Raw genomic sequence first — 20551 nt, forward strand, 5'->3', positions numbered from 1 at the left:
CACCATTACCACTATTATCATCCAAATAGTTCCTTTTTGGCTTTGGCGTCATCCTACACACAGACACACACACACACTGACTATAGAACAACATATAAAATTGACATGGACAAAACTCGAATTTTGCCATCTTTTTCTTCGTCTCAATTCATTCAATTCATTCATTCATTCATTGGATTCATTCACTTTGTATCCTATCACTCTTTTTTTCCATCATCATCTTCTTCTTCAATGTTTTGCTTTATTTTGTTTTGTGTGTCTGCGTTGTTTGTTGAATCTCCATTGCATTATTATTTTTTTTTTGTTTCATTTTGATCCGGTTTGCTGCCAGCTTTACTTACTGTGAATGATCCTCAAACTGGGTTAAATGGCAATGGACAGCTGTCATATTCTTCAAGAAAAAAAATACAACAACATATAGAGTATAATAGAGAGCTATAGGAGCCATATTATATTGTGAAAGTTTATAATGATTTTGTTTTTATTATTGTTTCTGTTGTTGCTATTTGTTTGTTTGTTTGATGATCATCATCGGTTGATTGTCGTTGATCAACACCATACGGATCAAATGAAAAACAAAATGATCATTAAATGACCATAGAATAAAATTCTGTTTGAGTTTCTTTTTAAATCAATATGTAGGTGGGTTGGTGGGTGTTATTTGGGTGTTATTTTTGTTATTTGGAATTTCAAGCAGAATTTACAATCAAAATGAATTTTTTCTTTCATCTTCTTTTTCAAATGATATTCACAATTGAATTTCCCCCCCCAAAAAAAAATGATAATAAAATATTCAATGAATGGAATGTACATTTGACATTAGCAAAAAGAAAAGGAAAAAAACAAGGAACAGAATTGAAACAGAATCACAGCGCAACCTAGCTGCTGTCAAAATATATATGATGATGATGTTGATGATTATTTAGGTGTTACGGTGGTGATATAGTGGGGGTGGTAGTCTGGTACTAGACCATAGGCTTTTTTTTTGGTTACACATTACCACCGTGAAGAAAAAAGAAAAAAATAATAATATGAGAATCCCGCCTTTTAAACATAGAAAAAAAATATGTTCGGTTATATATGTGTTGTTATGTAATTGGATCCATACTATAGAAAACTAGATTGGATTCATTGATAGATATGGGGTGTTTTTTTATATAAAACCAGAGGTGGGTGTGTATGAATAATATTATATAACACATGAACACACGCACACCTACCATAATTTATTGATCAACGTAATAATAGTAGTAAAAATAGTAGTAGTAGTAATAGTAATAGTAAGAATATTCTTGTAAAATTATTCTGTTTTTAACAAAAAAACAAAACAAAAACAACTATGACAATTTAATAAAATGTAACCAAAAAAAAATACTACAATTACTTATTTAAACAACAATACAAAACATGACTAAATTATAATGTCAATTTATTAATTTTAACTAAAGAAAAAAGAATATTCTTAAGACAAAAAAGTGGTAGAAAAGAATCTTATGTGAGATACACGAGCGCATACACCTTTTATAAAGAATTTTGTTATTGTTTTTCCAACAAAACGAAAAAGAATAACGAATTCAAATATCAACTAACTGCAAAACGACTAAATAAAATAAAATAAAAAACAGGAAGAGAGTATAAACCAAACCAAAAGTGCTCGAACTTTTTTCTGTTGTTGTTGTTGTTGAGAAAAAAAAATATTTTATTAAAGACAAGACAGGATAACAGGAGTGAACAACAAAACGAATTATTTGATGATGATGATGAAATAAAAGAAAATACCCTGGCCACACACACACACACACATTCATTCATTCATTGATTCAAATGTATAAAGAGAAAATTCAGTGCGAAATAAAAAAAAGCCAAGATAGCAATATGAGAAAAGATGAAAAAAAAAGAAAATATCAACCAGCAGCAGAAGCCACATTAAAAGGGGATACCATAACACACACACACATCCATTGAGCTATCCACACCAAAATCCATTCAATCTTCTCACAAAAAAATATACAATTCAATTGTGTGAACCACCAAACAAAACAAAACAAAAAAACCTTTAAAGAAAAAAAAAAGGGGAAACCAAAAAAAAAAACCAAACAAAAACCAAAACCAAAATCGACAAAGGCTAAACGATGAAAAACAAGCCAAAAAAAAAAATATAGCTTATGAAAGAAAAAAGAGAGACATATTAATGCTACAGAATTCTAAAGAGAGAAAGATATCAGTCAAATTGTGATCCATACAGCAAAAATACAGCAAAGTTTGCCGCTTCTTCTTCTTCTTCGTCGACTATCATCATCATCATCATCATCGTTTATTTTGAAAAAAAAATAAACTTCTGTTTCAGCAATAACTTTACGCGCGTATATAAAACAAGATAGTATTTTGGATGATGATAATAATGGTAATGGTAAATTAGGGAGGAAAAATGTTGTTTTTTTTTGATGGGGGAAAAAAGAATTTCATCGACAATTGTCGAAATGTTTAGTTCTTTCTTTCTTTCATTCATTCATTCATTCGCATTTCGAAATTTTTTTTATTCGGTTCATCATCGTATATATTCACTGAACAAAAAATCCTTGCTAAAATATTTTGATGAACAGAAGACATTTTAGGGACAACACCAATTTGGATAATAGTAGTAGTAGTAGTTTACTATTTATCGTAGTAGTGGTTAAAGAATATGTAAAAGGAGAAAAAAATGACTCTATTGGATCAATGTCGTCTGTTGAAACAAATAATCAAAAAAAAAAAAAAAAACGGAGCACTAACCAAACAAACAAACAAATGAATGGATATCCTCTGAATGAATGAATGAAAAAATGAAAAAAATAGAAACTGCTAGCATCCTCATTTATGTGATTGGAATAGTGTGTGTAGTCAAAAGAAGAAGAAAAAAAAATGTATTGTATATTGGCCTATGTATGTATCCAATGTGATTGGTTTTTGGCTTCATAAAAATACACAGTTGCTGTCTGTGGTCCATGTCTATGTCTATCTGTGTGTGTGTGTGTATGTTTGGATACAACAACAACAACAACAACAACGAAAACAACAACAACAACAACATTAGCAATTTTCATTCAATATTCACACACAAGGATTCACACACACACACACTGAACAAAAAAAAACAGTCAGTCTCTGAACAAAACACCATACACACTTTTTTTTTGTTGTTTTGTTGCAAAACACAGTAAAAACTTATTGCTGACTCTTTTTTCATTCACATTTGTGCGATCAAATCGCTACTGTCAACATCATCGTCGTTATTAGATTGAAAGATTCGTGAATTTTTTAGTTGGTCTATTATTTTTTTGGTGGTCGATTCGTTTTGTTTGATTGAATATTTTTTTCTCTCTCTTAACTAATTTATTGATCATTTTTTTTTTTTGGGGGGGGATTGATTTAAAAAAAGTAAATTTTTTCCAATATTCTCTGTGTGCGTGTTTAATTCATTTTGAATGATTGAATCAAAATAGTGACAACGACGACGACGACCTTTAAAAGAATTTCGCGCGAATTTTATTTTGAATTTTTTCATTGTTTTTTGATTTGATTTTTGATTCGAAATTCGACCAATTGATAAATAATTCAATAATTTCATATCCGATCTATAATTTATTCAACGAATCATCATGTTTTTTTGATTGATTGAAAATTCTTTCAACAAATCTGTGGCCTGTTGTTATTTTTATTTGCAAAAAAAAATCTAGTCTTCAAATTATCATCACCATTTTTTTTTCACTTTTCATCATCATCATCATCATTTTTCATATAAAACAAATGAAAGAATAACCTGATGCTTGTGTTAAATACATTATCGACAAATATTTCTGATCATTATGATCATCATCAATTTAATAATAATCTGAATAATGGATTTTTATTAAAAAATAAACGTCAAAAACAACAACGAAGACGACAAAAAAGTGGACAAAAAATTATAAACAATAAAATTTTAAATAAATCGATTGAAATCGATAAAAATAATCTAAATAATAATAATAATAATAATAATAATACAGAAATGTCGGTAGTGGGTTGGCAATTTCAACTTCAACATGCTGGTTCGATGCAAACAAATACCGGACAAATTACCGGTACTATTCAACAACAACAACAATCATCATCATCGTCATCACAATCACAAATGATTGGTGGTTCATTACCATCAATGATGGGTGGTGGTGGTGGTGGTAGTAATGGTCTCGGTAATAATCCAGTTTCAAACACAACAACAGTAATTCCACATTCAACAAATGGAATTCCATATGGTGGTGGTGTAACCGCAAATAATAATAATGGGCATTGGCCACAACAACAACAACAACAAAAATTATTATCATCATCATCATCGATTACGAATCAACACAATGGTGCCATGATAAATTCCGGTTATAATAGTGTTGGCAATAATAATAATAATAATAATAATAATGGTTTAATGATGAACAATAATTATTCAATGAATAATAATAATTATAGTGATCCAACAACAACAACATCAACAATGTGTGGATTATCATCAAATAATGGTAATCATCATCAATTACAACAACAACAACAACAACATCCAAATTATCATCATCATCATCATTCACATCAAATGTCCAAAATGTATGCACAACAACAACAACAACAATCGTCACTACCGGTACAATCACAATTACAACAATCAACGCCTACAATACCATCAACACCCACACCAATAGCATCAGCAACAACAACAACAACAACGACTAAACAAACTGTTTCTGGGTAAGTTTTCAATTTCAAACAAACAAACAAACGAAAAATCATATGACATATTTATGAGAAAACAAAAGAACAACAAGAAATGATACCATTTCCTGTCTTTTTTTGTTTTTGTTTCTGTTGTTCTTGTTTTTGTTGATGATAATCATTGATTGATTGATTGATTGATTGAAGAAGATAATTTAAACTTCTTTTCCTGTTACCATGTTTAAGATATGAATTTTTGTTTTCCACCATTTGATCATTGATTATTTGTAACATCATCATGTAACATCATTAACTTCATCTTTGATGACATTCTTCTATCAACACATTACATCAAATCATATAATTGTCGAACAAACAAACACAAAATATGTTACATTTTTTGATTACTTTTAAATCACTGATTCTTTCCAAAAAAAAATTTTTGATATGTGTGAAATATTGTGAAATATCATCGGTTTCATGATCGGTCAAATACTAATCATTCAATATATAATGGTCAAATTTGTTTGCCAAACTCTTGTTCATTTTGTTGTTGTTGGATGCTTTCACTCTCTTTTTTGTATTCAACTCTTTATAGCCATTCATTTTTTTCTCTCGTAGTTTAAAGTCAAATAAGAAAGAAATCTTTCTTTATTTTTTTTCCCATTTTAATTGGCTGTCATTCATTCATTCTCTCCTGGATCACACTTGTTTCAAACATTCCATTATCATATGGTATATATGTTTTTTTTCGATTACCTTTTTCATCATCATCATCATCATTCATTCATTTTTTTTATGGAATGTAATGAACAATTTTCTTGTTCTACTACTGTGTGTGATCAATTTCTGTTAAACTGAATAATAACATTTCGAAATAAACATTTCAAAAATGCCAGAAAAAAAATTGAATGTAAATAAAACACAACTAGATAATCGAATAACAATGTGGTCGATTTAGTTTGCCTGATTAATTTCGTAAAAAAGACTGAATCCTGATCTATTAGAAAAAAATAACGTTTGGAAAATGAAATGAAGAAAATTTTTTTCAAACAAAAAAAAAACTTAAATTTTGAAAAACAAATGAAAAGAGAACAAACAAACAAAGATTTGTTAGTTCAAAAAAGCAAAAAAAAAAAAAAAAAAATTCATGGCCGAATCAGTATTGTGTGTTTGTGTGTGCGAAGATGATAATTATATCATCATGGACAAATTGATAAAAGAAATGTAGAATATAATATAGCAAACATATGATGATGATGGTTATGTTTGATAATCATTGACAACGATAATCAAACATTTGAAAAAGTAAAAAAGAAACAGAAAAATGAATTTTTTTTTCTTCAATTCGAATGTCACATCTCTCGTTTTCATTTGTTTGTTTTGACAACAAATTACCTTGATAATTTTCCAAATACAAACACATTGATTTTCTTCTTTTGTTAATTCATTTCTAACTGTTTTTTTTTCATTCATTTTTTTATTTTTATTAATAAATTCAATTAAAAACAAAGACGAAAACGAAAAAATCAATCACAACAACAACAACAACTGCAGCAACAACAACAAAATCTTCAACAACAACAACAACAAGAACCATACAATATTCGTTATAATTCGAATAATGGACAAACACCTCCAATGAATAATGGTGTTTTAGGTGTTGTTGGAGATTATCATAGTGCCAATAATAATAATAATAATAATAATTCAATGTTGATGCAATCACATCATCATCATATGGATGGTTCATCCGTTAGACATGATTCAACAACAATGTATCAGGTTAGTTGCAATATTTTTTTGAATTTTACAAAATTACATTTATTTATTCATTCAATAGCATATGAATAATTCTTATCCAAATCAACAATCGTATCAAACAACACAACAACAACGAATGCAATCAACAAATTGTCTAAATGGATCTCTTAATAATAATAATAATCAATGTACCTCGCAATCATCATCTACAATGGCTATGACAGCCGGACATCAAACATGTGGTCCAACAATGTCTGGTCATCATCATTCTCATCATAATGGTGGTCCACATCATGGAAACGGAATGATGATGTCTGCTACAGCACATCAAGATCCGACAATGATGACACCAACAACAGCAATGAAATCAAATAATTATAGCGGTGGTCGTGCATCGACAATGCGTAATGTTGCTCCATCATCGAATCAAGCCCCTTACTCAACATCGGTCAATCCAACACAACAACATTATTCTACTTCACAGACGCCAAAACGATCTTCTTCTTCCTCATCATCAACTGCAATGTCACAACCATATTCAATGATGAATCAAAATAATGTTTATCATAATAATAATTATGGTATGCAATCACAACAAAATCAACCTCATTTCAATAACTCACAGGTAATGTTTGATTTTTGTTTTCAATAAATTTGATCAATTTTTACCTTGTTGTTTTTTTTTGAAATTTCACTTCCGCATTATATAGTATCCTGTTAATCAGAACATGTCGTACAACCCGAAAACATCATCAATGCCATCACAGCAACAAACACAATCGCAGCAACAACAAATGTTCAATAATTCGATGATGCCTGTTGCAACAATGAATAATGGCAACAATAATGGTTATCATCATCATCATCATCATCATGGACAATCGCCGAATGCAGTTACAGCAACAGCTACGGCCAAATCTACTCAACATCAACAACAACAACAACATCATCATCATCATCAACAACAGATGCGTAATCAACAAGGTCAATTCATGTCAAGCAATCAATATTATTCACCATCATCATCGACAACACCAACGGTGGCTGCAACATCGGCTACTTCAGCTACAGCGGCATCCGCCCATCTTCAACAATCACAACAAATGGCCCAAAATCATTCCAATCATTCACATCATCATTCTCATCATCAACAACATCTTACGCATCCACAGCAAGCACAAATGCATCAAACTCATCATTCACTTCATCAAACTAATAATCAAATGACTGGCAATACATCAAACAATACGATCTCAAATATTCATCATCATCCTCATCAATATGATATCAATAATTCTGGTAGCTATGGAACGGGAGGTGTTGGTAGCCAACCTTATGGCCAACAACATCATAATAGTTCTTATTCACAACAACAACAACAACAACATTGGTCAATGTCTGGTTCCGGTGGTGGCCCAAACAATCAGAGTCAACAATGTAATGGTGGTGCCATTGGTAACAATATCAATTCGTATCAACATTCACCGATTCCGGGAAATCCTACACCACCATTGACACCGGCATCAAACATTCCACCATATCTGTCACCAAATGGTATTGATAATAAATCATCAAATTTAACGATCAATGATGTTAAGCCAAGACTTTCTTCAAATCAACGTAAGTTTTGGAATTGTTTGTGTTGTGTTTTTCTCTCTAACATCTTCTGAATTTTGTTTGATCATGATAGATGATGACGAAATTCGATTAACATTTCCGGTACATGATGGTATTATTTTACCACCATTCCGTTTGGAACATAATCTTGCTGTCAGTAATCATGTATTCCATTTAAAACCAAATGTTTATGAAACATTAATGTGGCGTCATGATCTAGAATTGCAATTGAAATGTTTTCATCATCAAGATCAACATATGAATACTAATTGGCCAGCATCGGTTCAGGTGTCGGTCAATGCCACACCATTAGTGATCGAACGTAGCGATACGAAAACGTTCCATAAGCCATTATATCTAAAAGATATTTGCCAATCTGGACGTAATATGATTCAAATTACTGTGACCGCTTGCTGTTGTGTATGTATCTTTAATTATTTTATTTCAAAAAAAAATTCATTCAATTACAATGCCGAATACTAATATTTCATATATTCATATTATCAGTCACATCTTTTCAGTTTACAATTGGTACATCGGCCAACATTACGTTCTGTGTTACAAGGTTTACTACGAAAACGTTTGCTTCCAGCCGATCATTGCGTGACAAAAATCAAACGAAATTTTTCCAACAATGGATCATTGACGCCATCACAACAATATGAAGATAGTATTGAACCGACTGCCATTAAAGTTCCACTTAAATGTCCGGTCACATTCAAAAAGATCTTATTACCATCACGAGGTCCAGATTGTAAACATATCCAGGTTTGTTGAGATTATTTATGTGAAAGAAATCGATTTTATTAATCTAACCGCTTACTATCATTATTCTTTTACAATTTATTATCATTTTAGTGTTTTGATCTTGAATCTTTTCTTCAAATGAATGCCGACAAAAGTACCTGGAAATGTCCGATTTGTAATAAACCGGCTTTTCTCGAAGGTCTTGAAGTTGATCAATATATTTGGGGTATATTGACATCGACCGGTTTAGATGTTGAAGAAGTGACTATCGATTCGAATGCTTATTGGAAACCAATCAATAAATATGATTCAGGTAAGACTAATGATAATGATCATTTGTGAAAAAGACATTTTTTTCTATCCATAAAATTGGAAAATTGTTGCTAATATGTTGCAATCTTTATTCGTTCATTAGGAAACTACAATACTTCAAAACGATTCAAGGCTAATTCGCCGAATAGTATGCAATTGCCAACATCAAGTTCTTGGGAACTTGGTCAAGGTCTATCGTCATACCAATCATCGATGCCCACACCTGACATGCAATGTATGTATTGAATTTTATTTAATAATCTTTTTAAACATCACTTAACAAATTACTATATTTACCTAAATCGTGATATTTTGTCATTTGAATGTAGCTATTTTGAATGGATCCAATGTTAACAACAATAATAGTGTTCAATTGAATAACGGCAATAACTCATCATTTACACAATCATCATCAATGTCGAGCTTTGAATTTCAATCATCTGCATCTGAATTTGCACCATTGATGCATGATGTATCTAATGATATGGCAATGTCTACTATCAATCCATTGACAGCGATAGAAAAATCTATTAGTCATGTAGAACAAAATATGGGTCCACCAGTATTCGGATCTTTAGGATCATCAACAACCACTTCCGATAATACGATCAATAATGGAATACCTACCCGACCAAATAGTAATAATGCAAACAATATTAATAATAATTTAAGTTCATTGAATACACCTCCATCAACTTCATCATCATCGGTTGCATCAGTTTCCAGTAATAATAGTGGTGGTTCGATTATGAATCCCGGTAGCCATGGCCCACATACACCTGCAACACCATCATCATCAGCAGCTGTTGGTAATAATAATCATGGTGGACCAAATACACCACACACACCACATACACCGCACACACCTCATACGCCCGGTAGTTCAATGAATCAAACATCAGCACCTAGAACTCCACAAGGTAGTGAACAATCATTATCATCAACAAATAGCCAAAATGGTAGTAGTAAAAATGGAAACAGTAATAGTAATCCCGGTTCTGCTTTGAATGATCTCCATTTTGATCCAGCTGCTGTTATTGATGGCGAAGGTCAAGGACAAGAAACACTTAATGTAAGTGATTAATATAGAAAACATAAATAATAATAATTGAAATTTTTTTTTCGATAGCTTCTTCCGGATAACATAGTCGATATGGAATTATTATCCTATCTAGAGCCACCAGATTCAGGCCTAGGAACGGGTAATTCATCAAGTGTTGATCTAAATGGATCATTAACATCGGTCGATGATAGTGTTGTTGCTGACGAAATACTCTCATTATTTGACAATTGATAATTAAACAAACAATAGCCAGTGACCAATTGTATTATTATTATTATTTAAATGACGCTGTCTTCTACGATTTTTATCAAAAAAATATTTTTTTTTCTTTGTTGATAATTATTTTAAATGATGATGATAAATTTCAATAATCATTGAAATAACAAATTATTGTAAAACTTTGTTATTGTTTTTTCTTCTTCTTTATCTCTTTCTTTCTTTCATTCAATTCTCAATTGTTAATTTATTATTCATTCATTCATTCATTCATCATCATGTACAGTAACAAGAAATATAATTTAACAATTTTTTTTCCGGATTATTTTTCGTTTTGATCGAATAAACGTTATCATCATCATCATCATCATCATCATCATCATCAATAATTATCATTATGCGCACGAATCTTAATTAATGTTCAAATGTTCTCGAATTATCTTTGACCAGAAACAGAATACACACACACAGACACACAAAACAAACGTGAAACAAGATTGTCACATTTTATTCTTTTGTATATAAAAAAAACAAAAACAAACATTTTTTTTTCTTTCATTCATATTCATTATATTATGTTCTTTCATCAAAATGATTTTCTTATCTGATCTGTTCTCATCGATGTTTTTTTTTCTCTCTCTCTCTCTTTGTTTTTTCCTGAATTCAATTATAACTTTGATGAACAAAATATTGAATTTTTTTTTTAAAAAAAAAACTTTGTTTGGAATCAAAGTAAAGTCAAAAACTGATTGGAAAAAACGTTTATCGTTCAATTCAAAAGCAAAGAAAATAAATTCTGATTTGATATTATCAAAGCAAACCAAAAACAAAAAATAAAACAAAATGAATTTATTCAATTTTTTTATATATAAAGTTTAAATATTAATACTTTGACCAGAAAAGAAAGAAGAAAAATATATAATTCATAATACTTTTGTGCTATGAATCGGTTATCATTTGTTTGTTTGTTTTTCTTTTTTTCCCATTAAAAATGTAAGCGGGAAAAAAATATTTTTCAAAAAAAAATGATTAATCATACAAAAATGACAAAAACTAATAACAACAACGGGGGAAAAATTTTTTTTTGATGGCATAAAACACACACACACACAAATATAAAATATGATTTTTGTTGAAAGAATCTTTTCATTTCGAATATGCTAAATATATGGATTAAATTCCAATCAAATACAATTCAACAACAACAACAACAACGGCAACAGGAATGAAAATAATTCTGACTAGGTCGTATAATATGAGGAGGAAGTCTTCATGATTGGAATGTTATTGCGGAATCACTGGTTGTTGTTGTTGTTGTGGCTGCTGTGATTGCGGTGGCTGTTGTTGTTGTTGTTGTCCAACCATATTATCATTATATTGAGTTGTCTGTTTGCACAAATTAGTATTATTGATACGTGTTGTTGATATACCGGAAGACGTTGTAGTCGAAATATTTCTTGAATTCGATGCAAGCTATTTAGAAATTAATCAATTAGTTATCGAAATCTAAAAAAAATAAATGATTTTCAACATACCTCACCAAGCATCTTTAATGGTGTTGTTTGTGTAGCTTTGGCTATTCGTTGTTCAACCAGATAGAATATATATTCATCAAATAATAATCGTATTAGATGAAATGATCCAAATGATTGAGCCGATCGTAATGTTAAATCACGCATTACAAGTGAACTATTTGAATTATTTAAATTTTTAGTTTTTTAAATGTGAATGAAATAAAAATATTGTAATAATAAATAGTTACCTGTAGAATTCCCATTTGAAAAAAAATTGTTTGGCTGTACTTATATTGTGATTTGATAGACTCATGTTTAACACTTCTTCACACCAATAAGCCCATCGATCGTATGGACATTGATCGGATAGAAAACCCTACGAATGATTTGTTTATTAAAATTTATAGGAAATTCTTTTTTAAGCAACATTCAAATTTACCTTAAAGCTTGATTCAATTTGATGTACAATCTCTTCATCACATTGGCATACCCAGGATGCTTGTTCCTTGTTTGTTTGTTTGTTTGTTTGTTTTGATTAAAGCATAGAGAGATTATCATTAATATTTAATTAATCAAAATCAAAATAATAATGTGGGTGAATATTTATTTACCTGTACATTTTTAAAATCTACTTTATTTAGATCGTTAATCATTTGTGAAACTTGTTGTTGATTTTTCAACACTGCACATGCTGCTGTCGATAAATGATTCAATGATGTATAACGTCTAAGCATATGACTGAGTGAACTAACTGCCGCTGTTTTCATTCGTATGAATTCATCTAAATGATTATTTAACATTATCAATCGATTATTGTTCAATCAAAACAAGAAAAAAAAAGAGAAAATATAAACGTTCAAAGATCGATAAACTCAAATAATATGGATACGAACCAGAATAACCTTGTAAGGCATTCAACATCCATTTATTAATACATTTGGCAAAATTTCTAATCTGTTGCGTTAATATTTGTGGTATTGGTTTCAATAGATTTGGTAATAATAATGTTGTTAAAATTGAATTATACATTGTGTAATCGGTTTGAGCTATCCAATTGGACATATCAGTTTTGGTTAATTCACGTAATGATTGTAAACTTAATTGATGTTCAACATCATTATCGATAGATGTGTTTGGTGGCTGCCAAAATGATAGCCATATATTTTCCACTTCTTGGAAGCTCAATTCGGATAAGGCATTTATAATTTTATCAAAATGAATACGATAACTTTTGTAAAACATATTTGATCTTTTTTGTGATTCATCCTGTTGTTGTTGTTGCTGTTGATTATCTTGCTGTGGCCAAACAGTATCCAATAATTGTCTTGAATCACCTAAATATGATTGAAGTGATTCTTTTGTTGTGGCCATATGTTGTAAATCATTTATAGCATTCACATTGTTATTATTGTTATTAATATTGTTGTTGTTGTTGGCTTTTGGATTATTATTATTGATGACATTATTATTATTGTTGGTGGTATTGTTGCTATTATTATTGGATGAAATATGATTTAATTTGGATCGTTTCACCGGTGGCATCGTATTGTTTTCCACTGAACCATTATTATTATCATTTAATGGTGAATTAGCTTTTACACGAATACCATAATAATGATATTTTGAATTGCCTATTTGTTGTTGTTTATTTTTTTTTTAAATTTATGTTAAATGATATTCTTATTAAATGTAATGGAAAAAATACCTCTTGTGCCCAAACGTCTAGTACGAAGACCAACAAATACTGAACGTATTAATTTACCAAATGATGCTGCATTCACCGGTTCCATATTATTCACTTGACAATGTTGTTGATAATGTGAATAGAGCGTTGATCGCGGAAGTGAAACTCCTGTTTTAAATCAATCAATAAAAAAAAATAATAAAAAAAATTTGTTTGAATGAATGATTCAATAAAGATATCGATGATCAATTACCATCGGCTGTTTCATAGTTTTCCAGTAACCAGTTAACCTATATATATTTATGAATGAATGATATATTTTTTTTTAATCTCAAACAACAACAAAATTATGACTTACAGTTTGTGGTTGAACAGAAATTCGTGCAGGCTGTTGATATGATTTATTATAATCGACTTCATCAGTTAAAATCTGTTGATAAATGATTTATAACAATTATTATTATTGATGATTTTGTAATAAAAAAAATGAATAAATAAATAATTTACCTGTATTGTATCACGATGAGATATAAGGCCATTGTTCGATATTGTTTGTGATGGTTGTTGTTGTAATTGTGTTGGCTGTACTGGTGTCGGTTGATGATGCGTTTGATTCATAGGATGATCATTGGCTGTAGCGGCTGTTGCTGTTGACGCAACTGTTGGATCCATTACAACATAACCATCGGGCAAACTGGTTGTATAATATGCACTATGTGTATATGAATCGGTAACATAATATGTAGCCCTGGATAACAACAAAAAAAAAAACAATGTTGAAATGTAAATTTGAGTTTTGAATTTGGATTCGTAAAAATAAATATTAAAAAAAACGATTCTTACATTGGTCCAGCCGAATTGGCACCATTTGGATAATTATAATCTTCATATGATGTATGCGGTGTATGTTGTTCAGCTACAGCAACAACAGCTGCATTATTAGCCGTAACATCAGATTCTAATTGATTTGTTTGTGATTGTGATGGTTGTTGTTGAGGTGTTGGCGGTTGTTGTGGTGTTACATTATGTTGATCTTGTTGTTGTTGTTGTTGTTGTTGATCAGATGATGAAACCGTTATATATTGTGATTGTGATTGTTGCTCGACACTGACATTAACAGTTGATACTAATGTCACAACCGGTTGTGTTGAGATCATTTCTATTGTTAAAATAAATAAATAAAGAGAATATTAATTAATTAAATTAAAAATTCCTAATTTGAATATGCTTATCATGAATTAATAATAATAATAATAATAATCAAATAACAACCTGTAGATTGTGGGTGTTGTTGCTGGGTCAACGATGATGATGATAATGATGTTGATAATATTGGCGTTGAAGATGATGATGATGATGATGGAGGTAGTATCGATGGCAACGTGGCATCTACTACAGCTATTGATGATGATGATGACGATGATGATATTGATGTTGATGATGATGATGATGATGAAGATGGAGCGACAACCGTTATAATAGCTTCGGCTGCTGTTGTGGTCACCAATGATGTAGATTGTTGTTGTTGATGTTGATTTAAATGATGATGATGATGTTGTTGTTGTTGTTGTTGTTGTTGTTGATACGATTGTTGTGATTGACTAGTCGATGAATAATGAATCGGTTCAGGAATAACACTATCACTGGATGATGATAATGTTAATGGTACAAAAGCAATTGATGATGAATTCTTTATATTATTATTTGATGATAATCTAGGTTGCTGCAATTGTTGATGTATTTGTTGTTGTTGTGAAGTATGTGGCGGTAAATTGTTTTTATTTTGATTCGTTCTATCCGTATTTTGATTTAAATGTTTATCCATCATCAACATCATCATCATCACCATCACTAACGACAACAATACCGGTGATAATGTTGGCGGTTGATTTTTGTGGTTATATTGTTGTTGTTGTTGTTGTTTCAATGTTGATATTTGATGATGATTAAAATTATAAAAAATATTGATCGTGGCATTCACAATAATTGCAATCAATGTAAAGTAATCATAATCATTTATTATTATTATTATTGTTGATCTTTGTTGTTTTGACTGAATTGTAATGATGATGATTATTATTATTATTATTTCCAAGTTTGATTGTTGTTGCATTCTATAAAAGGAGTAATGGATAATGGAGTCAATATCAATATGATAACAAACAAGTTAGGAATTAAACGATATGATAACGTTAAAAATACTAAATAATAAATGTCAAAATATATTTTGATATGGATTATAAATATCAAACATAAATAAATAACTGTTTATGTTATTTGATTAAGGTAACCAACACACACAAAAAAAACCATTTGGTATTTTATATTAATCATCACAATTGCACATTGTGGAGATAGAGTTAATCCAATAATTTGTCATGATTGTGTTCAATAATAAAAAAAAGAAATATAGACCATAAATTGATCGATTGTTGTTAAAATTGCTGATAAAATGATGATGATCAAATGGAGAACGGGGAAAAAAAATCTCGACATATGGATCAATTTTTTTTTGTTTCTTCTCGTATAATCTAATGGGATTCATTTAAAAAAATTTAACATCTTGAAAAATTCAATGAAATTTTTTCTTATTTTGTCTGTGTGTATGTTTTCTAGTGATGAAAAAAGCCAGCGATGAAAAAAAACCTTACCTAATTGATACTAGATATTTTTTTTCTTGTTTTGTTTATTGTATTAGTAAATCATTATTTTTACTTTATTGATAAGTTTGATGTTTTTTTTCTTGTTGTTGTTGTTGTTGTTGTTGTTGATCCTTATCTTTAATAAACATTTTGATCTGGCTATATTTTCCTTATATTTTTATAACATTATCATTCAAATCGACAATCTTAGACAAACATATTTGGCAAACAAACAAACAAAAAAATCCAATAGTAAACCCATGTTGAATTAGAACCTGAACTCAAATATGAATTTCACACTATTGACAAATAATTGAATCTTTGGAACACGAGTGTATATGGATGAAAATTGTTTGAAAAATAACATTAGCTTTAGAGTAGTGAAAGAAAGAGAGAGAGAGAGAGTGAGAGATAAGAAAATCAAATAAATTGGTTGATTGTAATCAAGAGAGAGATATAGGGGAAATTTTTCTTCTTTTTTTTATTATCAACAAATCGGGTTAGGTCAACCGACATCAAAATCATCGAAATCATCATCATCATCGACACTATGGACACCAGTATAACTTCCTTTAGGATACAGCCGATTTTTGTTTTCTCGTTGTTACAAACGTATGAATGACGTTATGAACTTTGAATGAAACACTTTCTTCAATGAAACAGAATATATATCAATCAATCGAAAAACTGTTTAAGTCTAATTGGCATTTTTTATTGATGAATATTTTGCCTTTTTTTTGAAAAAAAACCTGTTCATTCGTTTATTTATGTAAATCGAATTGACTAAACCAGCATGATTCAGTCAATTTATGGCGGTAATAATCATCTAAAGTTGTATAAATTAGCCAACGTTTTTTATTTTTCGTTGTTGTTGACCGAAACGTTTGCCGAATCAATTATCACCGGTGACATACACACATTATTAACCTAATCATTTTTTTTACAGTCGTCAAAAGCGGTAAAATTTTTTGATGATTTAATATAGAGAGAAAAAAAATATAATTTTATTATTGAAAATTTTCATTTTACCGAAAACAAAACGAAAAAACAACAGTTGAAAATTTAATGCCATTGGCCAGATGCATAAAATAAATGAATGAATGAATGGATGGATGGTTAGCTACCATTTAATAAAACAAAAAAAAACTTGGAATTCAACAAATTCTGTGTTACTTATGTCCAATGCAGATGCTGAAATTCATGAAAACATCTGCGCATACATATAGATAGATAAAAGATTAAGTTCCTGAAAAAAAATAAGTTTCAACAGTTTTTTTTGCCGAAATTGATGAAAATTTTTTTGTTTTGTTTTTTCGGTTTGGTGACATTTCAAACATACACAAGTAAACACATACGGCCCATCTAGTCAAAACAATCAAATTTTCTAGTTTATAATTATCAATGATGACGGATGACGGATGATACACGTGCGCGTGCCAAAATCATCGAGGCGTTGAAAAAAAAGACTTCTATTTTAATGATAAAACCTGATGGTCAACGACGGCAACGACAACAAAAATTGAAAAAATTTGAAAAGCGTATATTCGCGTGTACCATTTTCATTTCACAGAAGGAAGTAAATAGTGAGAAAATGTCATTGTCATCAATGTTGATGTCGATGATGATGTTGAGGATGATTGCGTGTTGATCGGTCATTTACGGAATGAATGAAAGGAATGACTTAATTTTTTACTTTCAATAAAAAAAAAAATTGGCGCGAAATTTCAATAAACTTACCAAGCAACAATTTGATATTCAATATTTTAAATTGTTTTTTGATAAAATTTTCATTTCACAAAAATCATATCATATCAATCAAAAAGTAAATAAGATTATGAAGATTCAATCAGCAAAAATCAAATTAACACAACAAACACAGACATAAACAAATAATCACATGGTGAACATGAATTCTGTTGATGGAATTTTTTTTTTGCTTTCTCTCACTTTCTTCCAATTCACCGGTTCCTCGTGGTCTTTGATGTTTTGATTTTGTTGTTGTTGTTGTTATTATTGACGTTGTCAATAGTGAGAATCTTTCATTCTTTAACAACCAAAAAAAAAAGTCAGTCAGTCAGTCAGTCACTCGGTCGTTTGGTTGGTTGGTATCGAAAATATAGAGTAGTAATTTTTGTAGGAGGTTCTAAACACCTATGAATAGATATTATATTGCTAGGTTTTTTTTCTGGTTGTCCAGGGATCGATTTTAGGTTTTTGATATTTTCTTCTTCTTCTTTTTCTCTTATTGGCCGTTGTCTTAGAGAACAAGATGTATCGAGATGTTCATCATCAGCATTATTATGGTCGCTGTTGTTGTTGTTGTTGTTTTCATTTGATTTTGTTCTGGTCGTCTTGGTCCCGGTTACCTTGGATCATAATTATAACAGAAAATTCTGTTCCATAGTTGTCCGTAGATTATTGCAAACACCACACTCACACACACACACACAAACTAGTTTCTAGTACACAGGGTTACAATAATCAACTTTTTCAATACGATAGTAAAGATGGAAATGAGCAATTCAATGATATTTTATCAACTAACCTAACTTTATCGAAATTATTATTATTATAAAAAAAAGAACCTATTGCCAACAACAATCTAATAGATTGATGACGATTGTGATAAAATAATGATCATGGTTGTATGATTACCGATAAAAATGGTGGTCGTTGTCGACGTAGTGGTGGTGGTGGTAATGATGATAGTTGGAGGTTTTTTTTATTTGGTGACTTTTTGTTTGAAACCAAATTATAGAAACATTTTCACTAATATTCGAGACTTGGAACAAGGACCTCCTGGTTTTTACTTTTATTTTTATTTTAATTTCTCAATGAATTTTTTTTTTTGTATCATCAAGTAGAATTCAGTATTCATTGATATTGTATGACAACCAGAAATAGAAAAAAAAATAAACGGTGAATCCAACACCATTGAAAAAAAAATATGGGAACCACAATCAAATGTTACCACCAGTTTTCTGGTTATATATCAACGATTTTATCCCGCCTTCTTTTTGTTTGTCGTGGTATTGTTTAACATACTCTCTATGCTTATTCGATTACTTTTGATTCAAATTCATTTGATTCATAAGTGACAATTCAAAATTTTTTTAAAAACTAACTTTGGATTCAATTTAATATGCGAAAAAAAAGAAGAAGTTTGAACAACATATATGTGGATTATGTTGGAAAAAAATATCGATCATAGAATTCAAAGATATTTTTTTATATGCCTGTTACGTTTGCCACGTAGGCCGTTAGAATTGTTGATAATTGTTTCGCATATAAACTCAACAAACATACACAAACGATAACACACCCGTAGAATGTTTGTTGATCATTATGATACCATGGTAACCTCGATCAAAGAAATGGAAAAAAAATTGTTGTTGGATTTTTTTTTCTGATCAACATCATAATCATAATCAGAAAAATCCGATTGCAATGATGGAGAAAAAAAATAGTCAAGATTTTTACTACTTAGAAAGAAAAAAAAATTTCGGATTTAAATTTTTGAAGTATGAAAATAAAGCTTTCTTGATGATTGGTGATCACCTTGGTGATCGATGTTATCATTATTGTTACTGCTATTGTTGTTGTTGTTATAAAAATATTACCAAAAGAAACTAATAATAATAATCATAATCAACATATGTTGTATAGTGGATTCTGTAACCAAGGTATATTGGGTATCTATGGTAGTTATCTATGAACTTTATTTGTCACAAACCCATGGATACCACCGATTGAGTTAAGGAAACAAAGACAAACAAACAAAAAAACAAAGACAAACAAAATAACTATGACAACGATGACTAAAATATAAATAACAACCTGGTAACAATGACAACGATTATAATAATGGAAACCAATGATGATCCAGAATGTACCAAATTGATTCTTCTTCTTCTTCTTTTTTTGTTGTATGAATGTAATAACAGAAAAGAAGAAGAAGAATATTCCAATCACTTTTCAGGACCACAAAAAAAAAGTTGTTTGTATTTTGAATTCAATAGGTAACCATGGTGATATTTTACTTTTCATTTTCATTTTTTATTAATCACAATATTTATCCGTATTGATAGTTTTCAAATTGATCCATTCATTTTCTATCGCATTCGATCCATTCTTAGAATGAAATCATTTCATGCTGAAAAGATTCTTTTAAAAAGATTTTTAAAACAAATATTCAAATTAGTAGTTATTAAAATGATGAATTTTATGGATTTCATCACTAATTAATCATCATGACTAAGCAACAGAT

The 20551-nt window shown here is 29.8% G+C and overlaps 2 protein-coding genes across 3 annotated transcripts; one reads left to right on the plus strand and one right to left on the minus strand.

The window, feature by feature from the left end:
* The first annotated feature begins 3769 nt into the window (after positions 1–3769).
* On the plus strand, positions 3770–11052 carry tna (Zinc finger MIZ domain-containing protein tonalli). Its single transcript, XM_027344522.2, has 10 exons — positions 3770–4761; positions 6240–6510; positions 6569–7114; positions 7200–8109; positions 8180–8526; positions 8614–8874; positions 8965–9166; positions 9269–9400; positions 9495–10237; positions 10295–11052. The coding sequence occupies exons 1-10, from the start codon at positions 3803–3805 to the stop codon at positions 10457–10459; spliced, it is 4536 nt and encodes a 1511-aa protein (XP_027200323.2). The 5' UTR covers positions 3770–3802; the 3' UTR covers positions 10460–11052.
* A 226-nt stretch (positions 11053–11278) lies between these two features.
* Positions 11279–19093, minus strand: LOC113794401 (RFX-like transcription factor daf-19). Of its 2 annotated transcripts, XM_075821467.1 has the most exons (13): positions 18022–19093; positions 14915–15756; positions 14486–14801; positions 14150–14390; positions 14001–14072; positions 13896–13932; positions 13664–13810; positions 12852–13589; positions 12570–12739; positions 12398–12463; positions 12207–12334; positions 11980–12133; positions 11279–11917 (listed from the first exon to the last, which is right to left on the minus strand). In XM_075821467.1, the coding sequence occupies exons 2-13, from the start codon at positions 15753–15755 to the stop codon at positions 11729–11731; spliced, it is 3099 nt and encodes a 1032-aa protein (XP_075677582.1). In that variant the 5' UTR covers position 15756; positions 18022–19093; the 3' UTR covers positions 11279–11728. The 2 variants fall into 2 exon arrangements, with proteins under 2 accessions (XP_075677582.1, XP_027200324.2); XM_027344523.2 differs by lacking the exon at positions 18022–19093 and having other exon boundaries at positions 14915–15729.
* Positions 19094–20551: the final 1458 nt, after the last annotated feature.

This window comes from Dermatophagoides pteronyssinus, unplaced genomic scaffold, assembly GCF_027571235.1.
Source record: "Dermatophagoides pteronyssinus isolate colony J.1.1.1.1 unplaced genomic scaffold, Derpt_VIB-CSIC_2022.12 sq0010, whole genome shotgun sequence".
NCBI lineage: Eukaryota > Metazoa > Arthropoda > Arachnida > Sarcoptiformes > Pyroglyphidae > Dermatophagoides > Dermatophagoides pteronyssinus.

Bases quoted from the DNA above. Each gene is read 5' to 3' on its own strand.
- tna (XM_027344522.2), top strand. From the start codon at position 3,803: ATGCTTGTGTTAAATACATTATCGACAAATATTTCTGATCATTATGAT. The intron at 8,527-8,613 runs GTATGTATCTTT...TCATATTATCAG, and splicing joins CTGTGACCGCTTGCTGTTGT to TCACATCTTTTCAGTTTACA. The intron at 8,875-8,964 runs GTTTGTTGAGAT...TTATCATTTTAG, and splicing joins CAGATTGTAAACATATCCAG to TGTTTTGATCTTGAATCTTT.
- LOC113794401 (XM_075821467.1), bottom strand. From the start codon at position 15,755: ATGCAACAACAATCAAACTTGGAAATAATAATAATAATAATCATCATC. The intron at 13,811-13,895 runs GTAATTGATCAT...GATTTAAAACAG, and splicing joins AAACTATGAAACAGCCGATG to GAGTTTCACTTCCGCGATCA. The intron at 12,464-12,569 runs GTAAATAAATAT...CAAACAAACAAG, and splicing joins TAGATTTTAAAAATGTACAG to GAACAAGCATCCTGGGTATG.